Source organism: Molothrus aeneus, chromosome 3, assembly GCF_037042795.1.
Source record: "Molothrus aeneus isolate 106 chromosome 3, BPBGC_Maene_1.0, whole genome shotgun sequence".
NCBI classification, from domain to species: domain Eukaryota; kingdom Metazoa; phylum Chordata; class Aves; order Passeriformes; family Icteridae; genus Molothrus; species Molothrus aeneus.
In genome coordinates this window covers 90365104-90388460 of record NC_089648.1, presented here as the reverse complement: position 1 = coordinate 90388460, position 23357 = coordinate 90365104, and the positions used below count along the sequence as shown (strand labels likewise).

General features: G+C 36.0%; 1 protein-coding gene across 2 annotated transcripts in view; it reads right to left on the bottom strand.

The window, feature by feature from the left end:
* ME1 (malic enzyme 1) overlaps nt 1-23357 on the bottom strand; it is a 154241-nt gene that overhangs the window by 75241 nt on the left and 55643 nt on the right. For both annotated transcript variants that reach the window (XM_066547375.1, XM_066547376.1), the window contains exons 4-5: nt 14218-14293; nt 12880-13041 (exon numbers count right to left, since the gene is read on the bottom strand). In XM_066547375.1, coding sequence (XP_066403472.1) covers nt 12880-13041; nt 14218-14293 — 238 coding nt within the window. The remainder of the gene's footprint in view (nt 1-12879; nt 13042-14217; nt 14294-23357) is intronic.

Sequence of the window (23357 nt, the reverse complement as noted above, 5' to 3'; positions counted from 1 at the left end):
TGATGCATATGCTCAAGAAGTTCCTTTCAAAACAAACTGGAATTCACAATGATACCTGAACCTCTCTACTTGGTGGGCTCTAAAAACTATAAGTAATACACACTACAGCTAAGCTAACCATATACAGCCATACTTTTCATTGCATACTAAAATTTAAAAATTTTTAAAGCAATAATACATCTGACATCAGATTAATTATATCTTTTTCAAAGCAATTTAGCTTTCACTCCACCTGCTCACCTTTCCAGTACACCGTACAAGAGATTCACACAACAATAACAAAGCTTTTTCAGTAAGTTACCATTGATATTAAAAAAATTAGTGCAGTAAATTTACTTGGACAATATGGCAAAAACTGCTCTGTGAACCTTGATCTCTATGGCAGTTTCCAAACAGGAAAGACCTGGGAGCTGAGTAATGAAACATACCTCAAGCATAACTTTGTTAGCCAGCAGATAAAGCAAAAAAATAATGGTGTTTCCCTGAAATTTAAATGCCATTGGAACCTTTTTTTTTTAGGTCAAACAGCTTACATTGATTATTTTCAACCAGTTTACCTTCTAAAAACTATTAGATATATGTTTAAGAGGATGGCCATCATGAGTCATGCCCTGTTCATAAGGAGAAAATAAGGCATTTTCCTGAGGATTGGATTATATGTTTTTTATGAAGGTACTATAATTGAAAAAAGAAAAAACTGCCTTCAAAGCTAGCAAGTTAGCTTGATAGTTTTTCATATTAGAAAATGAAAACCTAAAAAGGTTTTCAATTTTAAACATACAATTGTGCCACCATCTTCCGTTACAGAAAGCTAGCTTCAAAACTAACATAATAAATTCCTTGTTAGACTGATCTTTAAAGCACCAGAGTTCTCCTAGTACCATGCTTGGGTATCAGCACCATAGGGATTCATCAGGTCCTTCTTTTAAATCTACATTTACTTCTGCACCAAGTAGCAGCTGTCACAAGCACCTCATAACTAAGGTACATGATTACTAGGATGAAGGGGAAATAACTTCTAATCTTGGAAAAATATTGGGGAAAAGTATAGAAAGATTTATTTCCTGTGCTAATTGTGCCAATCTGAAAATAACAGAATGCTTTCTATGAACAGGGTACTGTCACCATGGATGAAGTGCATGTTCTTTACAGAACAGGTTCTCAAGCATTAGAACAAGCTGAGAAGCAGAAAAGGGGTTGAGTTCCCATTCCTGGAGGTATTTAAAAGTACATGTGGCATTTTCAGGACATGGTTTAGTGGTGGACTTGGCAGTGCTGGGTTAACAGTGCGACCCGGTGATCTTACAGGTCTTTTCAAACCTAGAACCATATCTAGCAGAATTAGCAAGGAGAACAAGGAGGGTAAGTCATTGTGCATTTTAAGAAAACAAAACAAAGCAAAACAGCAAGATAAATACTCTGCATTATGTTTAATATAATGCAGAGACCTCTCCTGATGTTAACATCTGTCTGGAGGGATAGGGACAATGCCAATTCCATAAATGCCTGTAATTCGAGTTGGAACTTGGAAGACACTCAGAACCATGGTTTTGGAGGAACATCTCATCAGACACAATTTTAGCATGCATAACTCTTTTACACAGTAAAACTGAAAACAAATGGCTGTCTGCATGCCAGTGGCATTTCTTGAAAAACTTAATCATTTGCCTATTGAGAAAACAATAGTCCTGAAGAATCCAACATCATTTAGGACTTCAGCACATTGTGCTGCATGTAATCACTAATATTTTAACATACAAACAATAGTCAGAAAAATCTGAGAAATCTCATCTATTTTATTAATATAATTTTCAGAAAAAATCTCACAGGAAATCTCCTGAAACTCCTGGTATCTACTTGCTATAAAAGCTTTTACTGAATCACAGAAAAGGCTCAGATGGACCATTAAGCTCCTTACACAACTGACCCCCACAGGTATCACAGAGTTAAAGACTACAATTTCTTCTTCATGAACCCTAGCTGCTACATGGCTAAAATCTCAGCCACATATCCTGTCACACATCAAGAAACATTTTACAATACCCTACACTTTGAAATACAGCTGATGGATAATGGGAACTGGAAGCTATAGAAATAGATTACTGCAACCAAACTTTCAGAAGTTTCTTGCTCTCAAAAAAACATGAGGGATGATGTGCTAAAACCTACTTGAAGGTCCAGCTATAAGTGTTTATAATAAATCACATAAGGTGGCCAAACAATAATCTTTAAGAAGAGCCCAAAGCAGTACTCATGGCAGCCTATATAGTACCCTAAAAGACAACTCTAGCCTCAGTGAAATGCTTTAAAGAAGTTGGAGATATTTCTCTTTCTTTTTTCCTGTAGTTAGCAGTAGTGTAGCTATCTCAATACATTACATTTTTTAGCTTAATCAAGAGAGTGATAAAATACAGCTGCTTGGGGTGGGTCAAACACTTTTAAAACATTTAACTGTTCTATACCATTTTTGCAAAGCAAGAAGCACACATCATTCCCTTTATGTTCATGCACTTACACTGACAAATTTTGTTTAGGATACGTAGCTGGAATAGCCAATTATAAGGACTCATCCTTTCAAAACCAGACAAAAATACAGAAAAAAAAACCCCAAACAAACCCAAAATCAAAAAACAAACCACCAACAAAGTGAAACAGCAAAGAGTAAAGACTTACTGTTTTGAAGATGACACCATCAAAGGCTTGTTATTAATTAGCAGTATTCAGAAGAATGCCATCTTAATAATTTTCCTTCATCAGAAAAATTACAAAGATTACATAAGCCTTAAAAAACCTTCAAAGACCTTTTTCACTCATAGTTAATATTATACTAATAAAGAGGATTTTCTTAATATTGTATCAGCTTGCACATTATGACAGCAGAGTGTCTCAAGTACATCAGACTGAACAGACTTTTAACATATCAACAGATACCATTTACAGAACTGAAAATCTTGTTCTAGGTTACCAGTATATCTAATTTCTACATCAACAGTAACGATATTTTGTTGGTTTTTTTCATTCACATGTAACTATAAATCTCCACCACTTGTTTTGACCTCTCCTCAGTTTTATTAAACTTACATCTATTTATTTCATTTACTTTCATAAGCTATTTCCACATGGTCTTTCCTTTGACCCTGACATCCCTGTCTCCTGTGACGACATTCAGACATTTTCTTTCTTGGAGCCAAACATGTTGGACCTCTTCCTAAACCAACAAGTCACATCAACAGTGTCCCCTGAACTGAAAAAATACGTTGATATTATTTTGGTGCTGGCTTCTCAATTATATATCTGTCATACCACTAGTCAAAAAAAATAAAAAGTCATTCTGCGCACAAAGTACACTTGCTAGTGCAAGGCCAACATTTGTAAGAGCACCTTACAATTCAAGCGTGACAAGCTTTGTCCCAGATGCTAGGCTGTCTTATGTGGAGCCATAAATAATGCATATTTTCCCACCTTTCGTGATAATAGCTATATTTATGCCCATTCCTTCTCTTGTCTCCCCCACTGCCTGTGAAATTGCTGAAGAGGCTGACAGCAGTTACTGTGAAAGCCAATGAAAACAAACACTATCTGTTGCTGTCTTCTGAGCATAAAGAATTGGAAAGGTCCAATGTATCTTCAAACAAAGTCTGCCATCAATTTAGTCTATGGATATTCATGCATGTTATCCAAAATAAGCATTTCCAGATATGCATTTCTGCCCTCTTTCATAGATCCCCTTGCTCTGGAAAGTGAAGTAAGAAGAAATTAAATGGACTGACAGAACTGCCTGTAACCAAAGTACACAGCTCATTCGCTCTAGTGTCAGCTGAAACTGTGACTTAAATCCTGTGTCACCACCTATATTCTTTCTTCTAAAACCCTCCTCTCTTCAGCTTCCCAGGTCTTAAAAATCATTGCCAACACATTGTTTGGTAAACATGAAAATGTGAGGCACCACCTAGTTTTGTCACATTTTTTGTGGTCTAACGAAATAGAACATTTCACAAAATAATCACAAATAGCAAATGTCACAATAATAAATTAACAGTCACAGAAAAAGAATACCATATATTCCTAGCCAAAAGGACAATATTTAAAGGATAAAAATAGATCAAAAGTAGCAGACAATTGCTGAGGTCTTCTCACGCACTAAGCAGTGGAATGGCATTTCTCATAGAGCATAGAATGACACTTCTCAAAGATAAGAGTTTCTTTAGTAAGAGGTTGACACAAGTTCAAAACCAAGTTTCAGTCTCTGTACAAGTCCCCTGAGTCACACAGTAACCACGAATCAGATGCAGAGAGAAGCAAGTGGAGTGCAAACTGAGCATGAATTCATGTTAACTAACTTAAGAACCTATACTGGATACTTCCACATCTAAACTAGTCTAGGCTCTTTATATAGTCAACAAGTAAAAAAATATTAAAAACCATTTTAAAATACAATTTATCAGACCCATTTGAGACAGCTCCTCTACAAGAAGCAGCACCTGTTCCCCTTACAAAATTAGCTCAGGAGGATTAGCTTAAGTTAAGATGACAAGCTCCACATCTCTTTTTAAGTCTTTCTGAGCTTACCTTGTTTGGCTCCAGACTCTCAAGACTAATAATTCAAACACAAGATTATAACTGTCCATTCCAGTTAACCCTAAGTATGGGAAAGAAAGAGGCAGAAACATTGCTACCTAAGTGGGTATACCAGAAAAGTCTAGATTTGGGTTTAGTACATAGGCAACATGGAAACGCTGGATGGTTACAAGAAGACTGCAAATACATCTTTAGTATTTTATGAAAGCATAAGAGAACTTTAGGAAAGGCAATTTAGAATGATCGTGGATGTAATCTGGCACTGAAATATGCAATAATATATTATCTTATACAACATGCATCTTAAAAAGATCATACGTACTTGAAAGTCTCCTTTAATTTAATTATACTGGAACAAGGAACAAGTGGATGAATTCTTTAAAATGCACTAACATTTTGCTGTATAATAACAACAGTAAGTCCCGGGTGAAAAAATAAATATTTCCTCTTTTTTTTTAATGTATTTAGAAAGGATTGTAAGTACTTTTGCTACTGACAGGAAATGAGGATCAAGGTATTTTTCACCCTCTGTTAGGGTAAAAGAAGATGAGAACCATAACAGTAGTAATGTAAACACAGAATGCCTTTCTACTGCAATAGTAAAGAACAAAGACCATTACAAGTGACTGCAACATTAAAGAAAATGCTGATAGTGTACATATTCTGAAACAAAGAAAAATATTTAAAGAGAATAAATGTTTAAAATCCAGGCCCATTTATATTTGAGTTTTATTGGTAAAAGCACTGGTACTCACAGCTGTTGATGTGTGCCTAACAAAATATGAGAAAAGAAGCTAAATGAAAACAAGAGAGGAGATGCAATATGCTCCCTTGGGAACACCATGGTAAAGAATAGCAAATGATCTTCTACATTTGAGAATAAGTCAAAACTTTTAACAGCTCTAAATACTGTGGGAAATGCTGTTCCCCTCTGGGCACAATTACTTCATGAAAGGGGTAGGCAATGTTTTGTGTTTCAGCTCCCTTAATATATCATTAGTGGAATGCATTCCTAGGAAGCAGAAGACATTTGCACACAATTTTCTTGAAGATTTAATATAGACATGGAAATACACAGTAAGACAGAAGATACAGAAGAAGTAATTAAAAAATTGCAGAAGGCTAGGGACAAAAGACAAACTCAAAGAGTTGCCTTTAGAAGACTGAAACACACTGGAAATCTCAGTATCTTGGATCTAGATTTATTACCACATAAAACTAGATTACTACTAAATCTAGATTTATTACTACACTTACATATTCTCAACCCATCTGAGTTAAAACACTGAGTAGAAATAACATATGAAATTTTCAAGTTGTGACTGTATTGCAGACATATTGTAGCTATTCAATAAGAGCATTAAAGAGCAAGAAAAGGAAAACTCAAAAATTACAGAAGAACATCAGCTGTCAGATACTCATGATCCACTCTAATATGTTACCCACCAGTCCCTGCACCGAGGGAAAATGGTGGGCCTGGATGTAAGTGCCATCCCTTCTCCAGAGCATTTTTTAAATCTGCAAGTGTAGTATGGATGCTGGCACAGTTCCAGGTGTTCATGTTACTTAAATAAAGCATGTATAGGAGAGATTGATGATGCCATATTTATTTTAGACGTGGATCTTTTGAAACATACTGGGAAGATAACACTAAACCCCTCAATTTTAGAGCACACATCTACAAAAATCAGTGTCCATTCCCTCTTCTAACACAAATTCAGTCCATGTCAAATAACTGAATAGATTTAAAAGGAGACTACCAATTCTGACAAAATAAAGCAGTTTTTCTCTTTCACAATGGGCTAGACAGGACTTCAAATTCAGATATCATATTACTTTTCAATACTTCCTAAAACTGGAGAATGGAAAAAATTACTCATGACACTGACTCTAGAGAAATTAGCATCCGATCACATTGTTTTCTTGCCAACTCAAAGTTCAGAAAGGGGGAGAGAAAGGAATGGTCATCTATTTTCTCCCTTCCTCAAGTGCTGACTGTATACTACCAGAGAAGGCAGTACAGCAGCAAGATCTACTGGGAAAAAATCCATTTGTAAAAAAAAAAAAACTTAACTGTTAAAGGGAAATGCAATTATCTCCTACCAGACTGGCACAGACAGGCAGCAACCAAAAAATAAAAAAATACACAAAATATTTACTTAATAAATAGTTAGTTAATTAACTATTAGTAATTAATTAATTAATGCTTGGAACTCAGCACAACTGAGCCACAGCATTACCTCTGAGCACTTTCCTTGGCCTGATTATTTTGGGAGCGTGTAAAAAAAGCCTCTCTCCATCACCCAGGTTAATTTGGTCAGTAACATTTCTACATACCTAAATGAAAAGCTGCACATCTGGAAACCTGTTTTGATCACACATAGTGTCATTTGTATTGCAGAAATATGCAAAACTACTAGGGAGCACACTGGAGAATATAACTTAGAAATGAGATTCTCATATTGCACCAGATACAAAAATAGACTCTTTTTATATAGAGAGGACCAACCTCTATTCATAGAATTCAGGAAATGTTATTGCTATATTACAGTAAAACTATCACTGAAATGTCTCCAGTTCTAACAATCATCATTCAAGGGGAAGGCAACAGGACCTTTTTAAAATAATAAATTTTAAAAATTTAAATTTAAAATGATTAATCTCATAAAGAGAGCATACTCATTCCCATTACATATTTACTACATTTAAAAAGAAGTGTAGAAGTGGCACTACTCTACATATGAATGCAAATTGTTATCGTCTTTTATTTAGAAATCCCTGCAGCTCTGCACAATTTATTTACTTGACACATCTATATTTTTGATTTGATAAGGTATGAAATTGCAGGTTTCCTCTATAATCAGTTTTCTACTGTCCAGGTTTCTATTTTGTCTGAAATATGAATAATAAAAGCAGGTTTGTTTCTGTTTTCTCATCAGCTTTCATTTGCACATTTATATGTAGGTACTCCTCAAGAATATGAGGAAGGCTACTAAAAATTCTTAGAACAACTGGAAATAATATGGGGAAATACAGAAAGCTAGCTAGGATAAGCTGAAAAGCTGAGCCTGAATTTGCACCTCAGCTTTTCTGGACTGCATATTCCAGCACAGATGCCTATGATTCCTCCAGAGGAGTTGGAACTGCCAGCCTGGGCATACTCATTGACCTATTTAGGGCAACTGTGAGAACCATCACATTCCTGTACTTCAATATTTTAGTAAGTTAAGAGAAAAAAAATATTCCAAAGCAAGCATGTAGGAGACATCTTGAAATAGCAACCCACAAGTCCCTGAACTGTCACAGAGGAAGGAGTAGCTGCCTTAGCAGCTGCCCTGCATATTTCTCCCTCTTGTGCACTTTTCAGTGCTTAAATCATAGAATTATAGAATTACTTAGGTTGGAAAATACCTTTAAGATCAGTGAGTCCAACTGTTAACCCAGCACTGCCAAGTCCAGCACTAAACCATGCCTCTAAGCACCACAGCTACATAGCTTTTAAATACCTCCAGGGATGGGGACTCTACCATTTCCCTGAGCAGTCTGTTCCAATGTTTAACAACCCTTTCTGTGAAGAAATTCTTCCTAATATCCCATCTAAAACCCACCTGGTGCAGCTTGAGGCCATTTTTTCTCATCCTATCCCTTATTACTTTGGAGAAGAGACCAACAGTTCAGATACACATTTTTTTAAAAGCAAACTGGCCATCACGATTCATCTGCACATTAAGGGTACATATATGTGACCCATCAGCTTTTTAGCTGTGTCTACACAGGGCAAGAGAATATTTCTGTGTCCAGCTTCTTTACAGCCATTGCAGCTGCAGCTGGAATGACCTCAGATCCCTGAGCAATCCACATGGCACCGTGCTGGTGCTCAGAGCACCACAATGTCTTCTGCTAGAAAGTGACTGTGTAAAAGGTCCTTTCAATATGAGCTGTCCTGGCTCTTCCACGTCATGTAAAGGTACTGTTTGAAAGAGCTGGATGCTTTCTATCTAAAATTTATGGTAAATGGTTTAAATTTAAAACTAACACACAATCTTTCCAAATCTCCCACAACTGGCCGTTGCCAGTATTGAATTTACACATTGATTAGTTTAGAATTGGTCTGGCAGCCATGAACTTGTCAAAGCCCCTTTTCTAAGGTATCAAATAAACACAGTTCTCATTCCTCTGCTAAGCATCCAGTATTAGATTAAAATTTTTATGGTCAAAATAAACCCTTTCACCATTGGTTTGACTTCTATGTAACACAAGGCATCAGTCTTGCTAGATTTCATTACTCCTGTCTGGAAATAGTACTTTAACAAGACCATGTCTTTTTGTGACCCTTGAACAATAAAATATTGCCTCCAAGTCACTGATAAAGATATTGAACATTTCAGAGCTGAAAAAAATCCTGAGATACCTTAGACCCACAAGTGTTTTATTATTTTTCACAGAAATGCATATTTTAAATTGCATTTTCTCCAGTAACACAGGAAGCCTGCTTTGCTTTTTCATTAGTCTGATTTCTTAAAAGAAAAAGTAAGAATTCAAATGTCTTTCAAGGGTAAAAAAATAAGTCAACCAAAATTCTGTAAACTCTCATTGGACCAGGATCATTTCATTTTCAGTAAGAGCCTTACCTTTAATCTTTTTGATTTTTTTCAATTCATCCCAGATACATCTAAAGAAAAAAACTAGTACTTCCTCCACACCCAGCTCAGCATGGTACAGAGAAAAATTTTATCACGTTTATTTTTTTTTTAATAACTGACAAAGCATTATTTGGACATTCTGATTTAAGGAACTTGACAAACTTTTCAAGCTTTTTCAACATATTCATTTGCTGTTAATAAGATGGGAAATAGGACTTTTTGCTAAGATAGGTAAAATTTACATTTAAGAAGTATCTACCATATTTATAGGGACAATCTAATACTTCCATAAGTACCATCACTAAAGAAAAGCATCAGGAAAACCAGAAAACCTCATTCTTACTATTCATAATTATTTTCATTAAGTTACTTTTCTTTAGTGTCTTTTGCTTTTTTACTGCCTATAAGGATAGTTTCTGACCTTGGTTTCTATTACTAGGCTTTGCTGTTCGGTTGATTTTATTAAAGTGCCAGTATTCACATCCCTGTAAGCCAGACTGATTTTTAGCCAACAAGGCTTGTCTCAACATTGTTTATTTCATGAGAGTTTATTCACATCTTTTAAGCAGAAAACAATCACCACTCTAATTTTGATGTTTAACTGTTTCCCTTTGGTCCAGCTTGATTCTTTCCATCCTCCTTAAACCATCCCTCTTCCAGTGCTGAACATGTGTTTCAGGTAGGTCTCCACTAAATTGCAGCTGGGTGTATCGTGACAGTTATTAATTTTTCTTCCACAGTCTATTTCTTTAAACATTGCAAGGTGATTTAACATATATCTCTGCAAAATTAGATGAACACTCAGGATCCAGAGGTCATACCACCTCAGGATTTCCAACACTTTCACATCAGCACTCAGACTAATGCCTCAGTGTGTTTTCATTGCATTGAAATCCCACCTAAGAAGCATCATCCTCACACCTGAAACATACACAGCTACTGGTAAGGCATAACTTCTAGTGAGATTGCCATGGTTTGTAGTAAATAACTAGCAGTACTCCAAATAATATTTTAAATCCTTTGAATAAAAATGTTCCTCAGTAATTACTCGCTCTGTCAATACCTTACAAAACAGGCCTGTTATTTTTGGCAGCAGTCAACACTGCTTCTTTTGGACACTCAGTCCCACACTGACTACATGGAACCATTTACTGGCTTGGTCACATGGGACTTTCTACTAGGTCAAGTTTTTAACCATAAATAAGCAGTTTCTATTTCTCTTGCTTATTATATAGACAATTGTATAAAAATGCTCTACTTGCTTCTCTTTTTCTCTCCTTGATATTGTGAGTAACAGGATAATATCCTAGCTAAAAACACCTCTGCTAAAACTAACAGTAACAAGGACTTTAATAACCATCTCAAATTGAGTGAGTTGCTCCTCAAAGTTTGTGGTTTGAGTTCTGTACACAACAAAACAATATAGGATGAGAGCTTGTGAAGTTGGGGTTTTTTGAAATCTGCTTTTGAGTAAGAATTAATCTTTCTGGAGAATTTGCAGGTTGTGCACCTCCACATTATAGTTGCCAAAAGCACATTTTTAAAACTTCCTTTGAAGAAGGGAGGCCCCCACAGAATGGGAGAAGGAGCTAATCTAAATGGAAAACATCTGCACATTTAAAAAAAAACATGTTCAGCATAATTATTATTTATATATGCAAAAGTTGCAAGAGTGATTTCGATTGTGTCTTACTATGGAAAATCCTGACTAGACTAAGAAAACACAGCCTAAAAATACATTTATTTGTTCAAGAGGTTTAGCGTTAAAGATAAGGAATTGCAATGCAATTCCATGCCAGCTTGGCCTAATATAATCAGCTTAGCCAGCAAAATGTGGATGCTTTTTGGCCATTTCAGTTCTCTATAGCGACTCATCAACTGGCTACATGAACATAAGTGTTAAGGAGGGAACAGGGTGTGCCACTGAGTGAGAGAAAGGGTGTTGAGGGAAGAAACTAAGAGAGATAGTGCCATAGGATCCCTGACTTTGATAAAGAAGCCTGAGAACTATATCCAAGCTCCCATTAATGAATACTATCAGGACCATGTCATGTAATCAGTTTAGAGGTACAGCAACAAAGTCACACCTGTTCCCAACCCAAGAGCCAAATTCAGAGGTCTCATTCCCTATGGGTCCTAATAAGAAGCCATATCCCAAAATGAAAAAAAACACAAACAAAAGGCATCCTCCTGATCAGAAGGTATTTCAGAGCATCAACAAACTTAAGGTCACACAAATTTTATGCACATTGTAATACTTTGTGTGCCACTCCTTCACAGACATTGACCTCAATGCCTAATCACAAGAACAGTGACATAAAAGTTGGGCTACTAACATGAATAAGCCCATTTTGCTGTTGCTGTGTGTATATATCTTTCAAGCAAATAATATGCTACAAAAAATTTAAAATTACAATGAAACACCAGCATAAAAGCAAAATAAAAAACCTACTGAAGTAACAGAAGTAGCTGATGCAATTAACTGCCGAGAAACATTCATGAATGGATTACAAAACTGGCCCAACTGCTCAAAACCAAAATAACTGCTCAAACCAAAAATTAAAATGTTTTATAGCTAATGAGACTTATATGTGAATTGATATGGCTACTTGCTACAGTGCTCAGATACATCTCACAAGAAAGCCTGTCGGCTTTTAGAAGGGGGCTCTGGTGGGACAGAGAGAGAGGGGAGCAGACATTTCTTGTTCAGTAATGCTTTCATCATGCAGAGTCTAAATGACCCCACTGGGGCAGGGGTGAGGGCGTGTGTATAAAGCTGAAGATGCACACACCCAACCCAACAATCCAGAAGCCCCAGCTAAATGTACTGGTGCAGGAATGCTTTGTTTAGCTATAATACACATAAATCTCTGATACATTTATCATGCATGAAGTTTAACAATGTATCACTTATAACACAATATCTTTATGTCTACAAAAGTGTAAATACATTGCAGGTGGTTTTCTTTTTAGTTTGACATCATTCAGAGTCTTCAAGTATTGCAATATTCTTTCAGACAAAAAAAAAAAGGGGAAGATCAAGGCCAAGTAATTAACCAGTAATCCCAAGAGTACTGTAAAGAAGAGAGTCAATTCTCAACAAGTTTAAACCTCTGAATTTCACACAAATGGGAAGCTAAGTTAAAGAGGGTAAGGTCCACCTACCTGAATCACTAGAACCTCACTTGGGGAAAATTTACAGTGCTTTTTATAACTAAAGGGAACATACAACTGAATTACATAGACACCCCTTGCCAGCACAGATCAGACTACAGCCTCAAGCATTTCACCAAAATGAAATAGTTATTCTGAATCTGAATTCAAAGTTCACATCAAAAATCACTGTAGAGAAATTCTGTGACAGAAGTGGAGAAAGAATGCTGCTTTGAATTATATTTTTAACTCTATCATCCTCCTCTTCTTGAGACCAAATTTCCTACACCCTATTTTAACATGTACAGTGTATGAAGCACATTTTTAGAGACAACAGTGTCCTTAATTACTTAAACATTACAGAACAGTCCACACTGCACATTAGGATGAGTATATCTACACTGTATATTAGGATGAGACATTTTCCTTACAACTTTTTAGTTTGCACAGAATCAAGCCAGTATTGTAACAAAAACCCCTCACTACACCTCAGAAAAGGAGTTACCTCATTATCTGTTCCCACATCCAACATCACTGGTAGACACTGATAAGGTTTTACTCCTCCACATGCTGTATAAAGTGCCAGTTTACCAACAGGAATGCCCATTCCATAACAGCCAAGATCTCCAAGTCCAAGAATACGTTCACCATCAGTCACCACAATAGCCTGGAGGAAGAAATGAAGGTACGGTAAAAATCACTTCCTTGCTTGTATGTACCAAGTATTCCATTATTTTCTTACCATAATTTTTTTTACATGTATAAACTGTAACAGGTGCAAACAAATCAACAATACGAGAAAAGCAAAAAAATTGTTTTATTATATTTTACGGTGGTTTTGTTACACTATTTTAGACCCTTGCTTCACTCTAAATGGGACTTTCACATAAAACTTTTAAGAATACACAAGAGATTTAGTATTACATTACAAGAGAACTGGCATTGTTCCCTCTCACATTTTTCTGTCAACAGTATGAAAACAGAATAGGAAGGGAAAGGAAGTTATCCACAAAAAAAAGAAGAACCACAAACTCCTGGGTTTTGTCATGTCTGTTTTCAGCAGAACCAGAGCCAGTCACTCCTACTGGCCTTTGTCATGGCTGTCTACAAGCACCTAGTTCTTAACCTACAAAGATCTATGTCTTCCTCCCTTGAGTAAATAACACACTCCATCATGCTTGTACATATCAGGAAGCATGTGTTCTTATTGACAGAAATATAATAATTTAGTAATCCCCAAAAACTGTCTATGCTAATAAGACTTTTCATAATAAAGGAGAGAAGTGCTCAGTATGGCAAACAGCTGACAACACAATAATTTTCTTGTCATACTCAGTAGCAAGCCATTTTAGTTGGAAATTAAAGATTTTTTTTTAAGAGAGATCATGAAGCACTGTAAGTGAAGAACTATTACTTAAACTCTAGAGTGTGGTTGCCAAGAATCATGTGGGATCTCTATTCTTGGAGATACTCAAAACTCAAAGGCTGGACACAGCCCTGAGTAACCTGTCCTGGCTGACCTCGTTTGAGCAGGAGGATGGCCTAGATGAGTGCCTTCCTACCTCAACCATTCTTTGATTTCCTGAAATGCAGAAAAAGCATTCAGGGTGGTTTTTTACATAATATGCAATGTAACTGACCAATTATCAGTAAAGGACACCTATATCTAAAAAGTGTTTAAATGACTCAAACTTTGGCTATAACAGAATTCTTTCTATTGAAAAAATGAATTAAGAAATCACCAAAATCGAAACTGATAAAAAGCTCATTAAAAATATCTTAACCAATTCATCTTGGGTACAAAACAGCATCAGCTTTGTTATGCACCTAAAACCTTACTTACCTTGATGACACTTTCTGGCCAGGATTTAAGCATTGTCGCAATGTGACCCCGGTCATGGATAGAAATAAAAAGACCTCTGCAAATAAAAAAATATTTTTCATATAAACAGGTAACTAAATAATTATAAATCAATATAATAGAAATAAATTAAGTATAACCGAATAAAATAATACATTAAACTAATGCAAATGTATTTCTAACATACGTAAATTCAGTTCAATAGTATAGCTTAATTTTGTATGAATAAGTAAACTAATCATCTGCATTTTTGTTGTCCCTGATCACAAAATGAGTTCCTCCTATGACAGTGATGACTACTGCCCCAGCAGTCCTAATATTCACAAACAAGAACAGGCCAAACCTTTAAGCTGCGAACAAAACCTGAAATAAGCTAGATATTATCATTATATAAAATAAATCATGAGCATTCAGTTATGTGTTTGAAAAACACCCTCCCTATTTCTTTAGATTGCCATTTTGTGTCCACTCAGAGTTCATTTAATTCAATTTTTTATCTACTTTTTTCATGTGAGATGGTAGAAAAATATCATCTCTCAAAACCCATGAATACACTTAAATGCAATCTCTCAAAATCTACAAAGGAAACATCAATGAAGAAGCCCATGCCAAAGATGCATTCTTGTAATTACACTTTGTATTACTAAGTATAAGGCATCATCTTCTAGAATTATTCTAAAGAATGTCCTGTTGCCCATTTAAAAAATTTTAAAGCTAAACTTAGAGAAAATTATTGAAAAAATAATTGAAATCTAAGTCTACCAGAATATGACCTCATATTCATACAAGTGGGTCCTATAGGTCTAAATAAACTAATAAATCAAGAAAATGCTCATCAGCTATGACTGCACATATACCAAGTCAAGCAAAAAATCTCCTGCAGTGTAAAATGCATACTAACCAAGACAGAAAAATTAGTCCAAACATTATATTTAATCTCATATGTTTAAAAATTTCAAACATATTACATTATACGTTTGTATATAAATTATCATGCAATTTATATTTTTATATTGAATTTTGCATTTCATATTTAAGGGTCTTTATTCCTTCTTTGTCAAAAATATGCAACTGAAATTCTTTATTATTTGGGACAAAAAGCAATGTGAGCTATGTTGTGATTAACCAAAGTATTTCATTTTACGCATTTTTCCCTAGAAGAAGAAATTCTCTCATCTTGGCATTTCTAATTCATTCTCCCTCTTTGTCCATTTCCCATGCTCAGAACTAACACACACAGGCTGGATACTAAAGTATCTCTGTTGTTTCTTAATAATGTTTCTTATTCTAAGTTCTTGCATCTGTCAGCAAATTAATTTCTCCATCCTAGTGGAGGCAACAGGTCTTCAGGACAGGAGGGTTAATTTTATCACACTTTTGAAAAGTTCTAGTATTTACTGCACACAAGCATATCTATTTGTGAGCCATCTACCTGAAAAAAAGATGTCCCTTAACAATGAAATCCACAAAACAGCAAAGAAAAACACATGATGCTTCCTTTCTGATGTATTGTACCATGCATCATTTTATAAAACAGCCTGTGAACTGTTAAATCATAAAGTGCATCTTATCAAAACTGCTAGCCTCAAGAGACAGCTGTGACAGCATGTGAAAGCAAGCACAGAGTGCTGGAAGAAAGCAATCTTGTGGGATCACGCCTCTCCTTGTCTCCATTCTCCAATTTACACCAACCCAATAGATTTGTGTTAAATGAAGCAAGATTTTGTATTGATTTTGTAAAGAGTCACGGCCCAGCCCAGTGTGCCTAAATGCCCTCTTCCTTGCAAGCTAGAGAGAGAGGTCACCCTGGAATAAATTCCCCAGCAGAGGAAAATAAAGGCAGGGAGGCTGTTCCAGAAGGAATTTTGTTAGAACATTTGTAAGGACCTTTGAATAAGTATTGAGAGCGTATTTCAAAAATCTGTTCAAGCAGGATCAGATTCAAGCCACAAAGGAAAATAGAAGCTGAAGTGTAAATAGCGATGTCAAAAGCATTCCACTCCCCTCTTTCTCCCTTTCCCTCCATTTTTTCTGTAGTTTAGTGTAAGACATTTCTGGATACACTGGCCTGACCAAGAAGATGCTCTTAAATTTAAGGGAACAGAATAAGAGAGATGATTTTTTTTCTTCTTTTATCTGGATCTCTTTAGTTATCCTTCACTTCTTTAACTAAAACACTTTTCTTCTGTAAAGTACTCTCTGCAGGTAGATACACAAGGTTGGTAAGAGGAACCCTGACTCACAGGTGTCAGCCACAAGAATACTCAGCTGGTATTACTGGGACTGAATTCACTGGCAATTCTACCTGCAGACAGCCATCAAAAGGTAGCATTACATGTGGGTTTTTTTCTGTTCCATGAGGTCGTGCTATAGTTAGGGAAATTACCAACTGCATACGTTTATTTTAAGTGGGATAGGGCTGAAAAGCTGAAAAGGTAGCCAGCAATTTGGCTACCTAGCAGACATTATAGTTATTTTGGGGCTGTCACAGCACAGCTACAAGAAGAATAAAGCATGGGGCAAGCTAGATGATTTAAACTGGATTCAGATCTACATGTATTTCAATCTGGAAATATGACTGAATTATCCATTTCAGCATAATGTTAATGATAAAAATAAGCACTGTCATGCCAGTGATGCACACCCTGCTCTGCTGGATGAGAAAGAGATGGCCTGCAGGATGTGCACTTGCACTTGTCTGACAAAGCACTTCAGGATGGGGCTGCTAAAGCAGATGGACAAGTAACACATATAATCACATGGACAAGTAATACATACAATCACATGGAGAAAGAAGCAAGACACAGCAGAAAAAAATTATGAGAAAGAATATGCTGCTTGTTTTTCAGTGTACACATAATCACATTTCTAAGAAGAAAAGCAACCATGGGGAAGCAGGATTAAGTTCTCTTGCACACATTTTCAGAGCAGTCTGGGTTGGCAAGCTCACTGGAAAAGCAACTGTAGGTTTTACAACACAGTGTGGTCCTTTCTATTTTAATTGGTATCTCAGTTATACATACTACTTTTTGTTGCAAGGCAAGAAGGCTAATCACCAAAACTGCGAGTTAAAACTGTTCTGAAGCTTGCAGCCTCACATCAGTGTTCTAATTAATGTGCTCATTTTGAACATGGTGCAGTGCAGATTCTCTTGCCTAAGCACATATGATAGAACTTGCCTAAGCACATATGCAGAAGTGCTCATCTGGAACCAGTTTGCTCCAGTGAGCCCCCAGCTCAGCACTGGCTTATACCAGCCCAGCCAAAGCAAGCACTGCTAGTGACACCCACTGCAGCTAGCCAGAAAATGTATGAAACTACAGCAGAGGAATAATTAGACAAAGAAGTAACTATGCCTCCTTTCTTCTCATCACACCAGCAGTAAGATGGAAGAGTAAGGGTGGGAAGCCCACATGAGGACATCAAGATCCACTCAACAAAGGGTGGATCTATCTTGGGTCACTGAGCTCACTCCACTGCAGCAAATTTTACCAGTTATGTGGAGGTCATTCTACAGCACAGGATTTGGGTCTGTTTTATTAAACTTCTCATCTATGAGAACAAAGTCAACAGAATTAAATGGAGTATTTGTTTATTATGTTTCGAGGAAGCAATGATCTACCAGCAATGTATTTGTTCTATTTTCTATTAAAGAACATTTTAGGAAAATGTGTCATGGTAACAGAATAATCCTTTCTTTCCTCTTCTTATAACAACAGGAGGCAATCTTAACATGTCTCAGAAAATGCCAAACATGTTGAATGAAAAGAAGTTCAGACTTTTCTCACAACCCTACAACCCTACATATTCAAGACTGTTATTTGAATTATGAACTGTACATAGAGTTACAGTAGAGGTGACTTCACTTCCCCAGGCAGCCTAAACAAGCCTAATAATAATAATAAAAAAAAAGAAAAAAAAAAAAAGAAAAAAATCTCAGGGGCAAGACAAAGTTTATTTCTCAGCCTAGACTCTTTCAAGCTTCTGCACTTGGCATGGAATAGGTAAAATACTTCTACTTCCCTGGTCCCCATTGAAATTCCCTTGTATTTTTAAAATCATAAAAAGCAATACAATACAAACTTTGTACTAGGAACTAAGAGTACTTATATCCTCCCCAAAGAACATTCTGCTCTTTTTTCACCACAATTTCAATTGTGACTGTTTAATGTGGTCTCATTTCTTCATATAAAATATCCTCAATGTTTTCATTACACCTTACCATAGCAGGTTCCTTTGCATAGCAAGACCACTGAGGCCTAATAAATATAAGAGATGGGCTGATTTAAGAAACGCAGCTGTTGACAGCTTTCTTTATTTTCTTTACCTTTTCCTTTGTACAGGGATGAATTTCATTACTTTGCAATACGCAGGTATGTTTTTCAACATATAAAATAGTTGATGCTGAAATAGCAGCTGCCACTGACTGTCAGCCTGAATTCATCTGTATTAAAGAAACCTGGGCTTTACATATTCTAGACATGGCACATTCAAATGATATTTAAACAGAAAAATTTGTAAGAAGCAAAATAAAGACTAAAACAAAAACAAAAATAGGAAAGAAGCATTAAGCAAACAGTAGGTACCGCTAAAACCTCTGAAAGTGTGGAGCTATACATGAATAAGATGTAGTTCATAAAAAAGTAAATTCAAGCAACATATGAATGACAATGAGAGTAAGATACTAATCCTGAAAAGACATAAAAGTTTATAAATATTATGTGTTATTTCATGCTTAGCATTTGGTTTTGTAAATGACTACTAATTATAAAATCTATTTTGTAGAGGACATCAAATACTCCAAAAGACAGTTGGCAGATGCTAACACCTGCCAACTCTACTTTGTTATACATAAAAGAATAATGAAAGCCTCCTATATTTTTATAGCAACTCAAATGCCCAATTTGGCATAAGAATGTAGGGAAATTATTAAAATACAGAAAAACACAGTCTTCATAATCCCTGTAAATGGGAAATGCTTATGTCAAGGGGTCTAAACAGTCTATCTTCAGCTACACAAGCAAACCAACATTTAGTTTTATTTTAAGAATCTCTTCTGATAAACACTGTTTCGTGACAGTCTTTATCCAGTGTTGGCAGCCTCTGTAGCCTCCTTTCCCATGCCCAAGTCCATCAAAGATGCTCATCAATCCCTATTGGTGAGTGTCATGCTCCAATAGTCACTACAGTTAAAAATAACATCTATAGAGAAGAGAGAAGTACATTTTGGACCACTTACAGAACCATACAGTATCCAATGTGAATTAGCCTTTAAAGCTGGCAAGTGATAAAGTTAACCTGAAAGACAGCAGCTGTAAGCCTGGCATTTGAAAATATGACCTCAGGGGAATTAAGTTTCAGAAAAGAAAGGATAAGGTTAGGAGAAATAGAAGGTACATAACTCTAGTGACTCAAAAATTCAGATGCTGGGAAAATCTTTTAGTACAAATGTTAAAACATTATTTAAAAATAAATTATAATGATAAAATAATTAAAAATACAACTGGGGTAGATAGCTACTTAAGATTATAATTTTCCTGATGCAAGCCCCAGTGAGTTGCAGAGCTCTCAATGCTGCCAGAAGTGAATACAGTATCCACACTACGCTCAAGCCTGCCCAAGATCTTCAACTAGAGTCCATGGCTCTGCCTTGTTTCTTTGACAAATGGCAATGGACACTGTGTGCTTCAAAGAGACTGATCCAGGTGGCACTCACTCAGAAGAGCTGGTTCAAACAACCCCATGGGTTCCAGGAACTTCCACATACAATTCCTTCTGCCCACATCTTGGGTTTACTCAGAAAACCAACTTCAGGTCTCAACACATTCCCTCTTCCACCTCATGTGGGATTAGGGAAGCAGGGAACCAGGGGCTGCTATTCCACAATTTGCAACATAGTGATTTATGTAACTTGCTGTAACAGTCCTGATACACCTGCAGCCGGGGCCAGATCACACGGACATTGCTCCATCTGCCCTTCTGCATCTGAAACCAGCTCCAGAGCTTGCATATAGCAGACATTTTCTAAATTGTAACACAAGAGAGTGGATGACAGTGAAAAAAAAATTACAAGCTGCCCATAGCAGTACAGAGTGAAGGCAAATGACAAAAGAACAGAAACAAAACCTGCATCAGTCCTGTCTTACTACTTTTCTCCAAAAGGTCTGGACTTTTTCAACTCCTTGAGATTCTTGCTACCAAAGCATGTAATCTCTACATTATGAGTTTGAGTGTACACAGATTTTTGCAAAAAACATCTTTTTTTCTTGAAAAATTTTGCTTTTACTCTGTAAAATGCCCACCAGATAGGCTCTAGAAGTGGGAAAAGAAGTCAAGGCTTTGGTGCAATAAAAAGCAACCCAATGAAGCAACCCAACCTCGACTGCTCTCATTCAACCCCCAAAAAATTATATTGTAAAAATAATCAGAGTAACAGCATTACAAGCCTTGCACTGGAAAACTTTAAAACCAATTTTACACGGTACCAAGAATAATTATAGCTTGACACTTCACTAATAATCAAAAAATCTCTAGTTAATTTTGGAAACCATAATATTCACCTCAAACTATACTAAAAATACTTCATAGTAAAAACTTCATGGACTTAGTCATTGCAGACGTTTTGCATTACTCATATAAAATACTCTTTACTGCATATCTAGATATCTAACACTGTTTTTCATTTAGTGCCTCACCTCCTCTACTTGCACAGCGTTTTGTGGTCTGAATATCCAAACTAATGATGCATCCTTTTCATACAGAAAAAGACTAAATCAAATAATATTTTTATAGTCACTCCTTAAAACATGAATTTATCAATTTTACTATATTCCTAAAGTATCACTAATCTAAACAATCAGCTTAACCACACAGCAGCAATTCAATGGGATGTGTTTGCTTGCAAAGGAAAAGGCAGACTCTGCAAAATACTATGGTTTAAGCACTGGAGCTCTTTTGCTCCAGAAGCTACTTAAATTCCTCTGACAGTTGCTCAATAAATAACTTAATTACTTACACTCTAATGGGCACAAATAGAAGTATTTGAAGACTGTGAATGAGAGAACAGTTTATCAGAGCCAGACCCATTCATTTTTAAGACAAAAAATAACCTGCTGTTCTGTTTCAATAGTAATCATGTTTGTATTATTTTATGCAAATGTTAACTGTGTAGAAAGCCATAAACAAACACATCATGTTGCAATGCTGGTGATGCTTCTCTAAAAAAAAAAAAAACAACAAACTTTTAAATGCTACTTAAACTGTGAAATACTCAAACAAGTGAGATCACTATCCTTATTTACTTCAACAACTTGTGCTGCCTTGGGTCATTGGAACATGGAAAATTTCCTGTATTTAGACAATAACATCCTTTAGGGCCTCTTAACTGACCTTTAAATCACCATAATTTGCTCTCAGTAACTATTAACCAGGATAAAAGTAAAGACTTACTAAAAAATGCTTATTCTTATGGCATATCCTACCCAACTTCAATGCAAAAGTCACTTCTGAAATGAGACACCATCTTCCATTAGTAGAGCTGACTCTAACTGCTGAAAATTAAAACTCTGAAAAAATACAAATCTCCCTTTACCATGTGCACATTTTTAAAAATGCAAACAAGCTGATGAGCAGCCCTATTTCTGTACTTCCTGTTAAATTTACAGCGTGAATGACTGTATGAGACAGACTGAATTTTTAGTATTGTGTTCAATAACAACTTTTAACATGGGGAAAACAGCTGCAGGTCCACCTCTATCTCAGACAGAGAAACTGAGAAGCAGCATGATTATTCTTAAGACTTATGTAATCTGATGTTAACAAAGTTCCAACACACCAGTTATTTTCTGAAATTCACTCACAGAAGAAGTATTAATATTTTTCCAGAAAAACCCAGGACATATATATTACCTATACAAAGTGGTTTTAATCATAGGAATCAAATACATTTAAGAAGAAAAATAATGGTTTTCTGACTCAATTAAAATTACTAGAAGCCTTTATCATAAAATTTGAGAAAATAATTATAATAGATGGAACTCCAAGGAAACATTTTGGGCATTAAAAATCTGTAATATATTAACCTCCTCCAACAGAGGCAAATAGCCTCATACTTTTCCTCCTTTTTATAAAAATTCAATCATGACCCAATGTAAAGATTTTCATTTCATAAAGTCAGGGTCAACATTTTGGGAAAAAACACAGCATGCAACAATCGCAGCTAACACAACCTAATATTGCTGGTCTTCACTACACATAGAGGAAACAAAGCACAGGACACAGTAAGGACCTAGCGAGGAGTCAGAGCCAGTCCCATGGGTATTCAAATATCATCATCTAGCAATCACAACAGAAGTGTTTGTGAAATGTCATTAGGGGGCTTCCAGCCTCTTTAAGGGAATCAAAGCCTCAAGTGCAGTGTCAGAAAGCACACAAGCTTTTCTGAGGACGTTGCCTTTGGAAGCCCACGTGGCATATTTTATGTCATCTTTCAAAGATGACATTTGTTTCACTCTAAGACTGAATGAACAAGCCATTCACCAAATGACTGGCATTACAGCCACCCTCATGAAGAATCCCATTTCAATGCCATCAACTGGAGCATTGCTACATTCTATGTTAAGAGGCAAAGTAAAAGTAGAAATAGGCACATTTCTTGCAGAGTAAGGCAAAATGGAAATCTTTTTCAATACACCATTTTCTTGAGAATGACAAGTTCCCCATACTCATATACTAGTTATTCATGAAAAAAAAATTTGAACAGAAAGCAAACCATGTTCCATATTTTCATTGCCAGAGACAAATATCTGAGTCATGTTTAAGCAGCTTCTTTTGGATGACCAAGGGAAACTCTCAGACATACTGTTGCCTAAAACAGGCTGTATGAATAACCTGACCCTTAACATACAGCGCAGCAAGCCTGTAAATTCATATGTGCTTTCAATAAATCTAAAGAACACTAAAAGAAAAGTTAAAAGCAACCAAAAACACACTCTGATACAATAAAGTTGTCATAATATTGTGAACTTTTGAAATGGAAATGTGCTGCTGTGTCTCTGTAAGCTGCATTACAGCTTCATCTCAGGAACAGGAAGCTCTTCCTTTAGATGGAAAATTCCACCAGA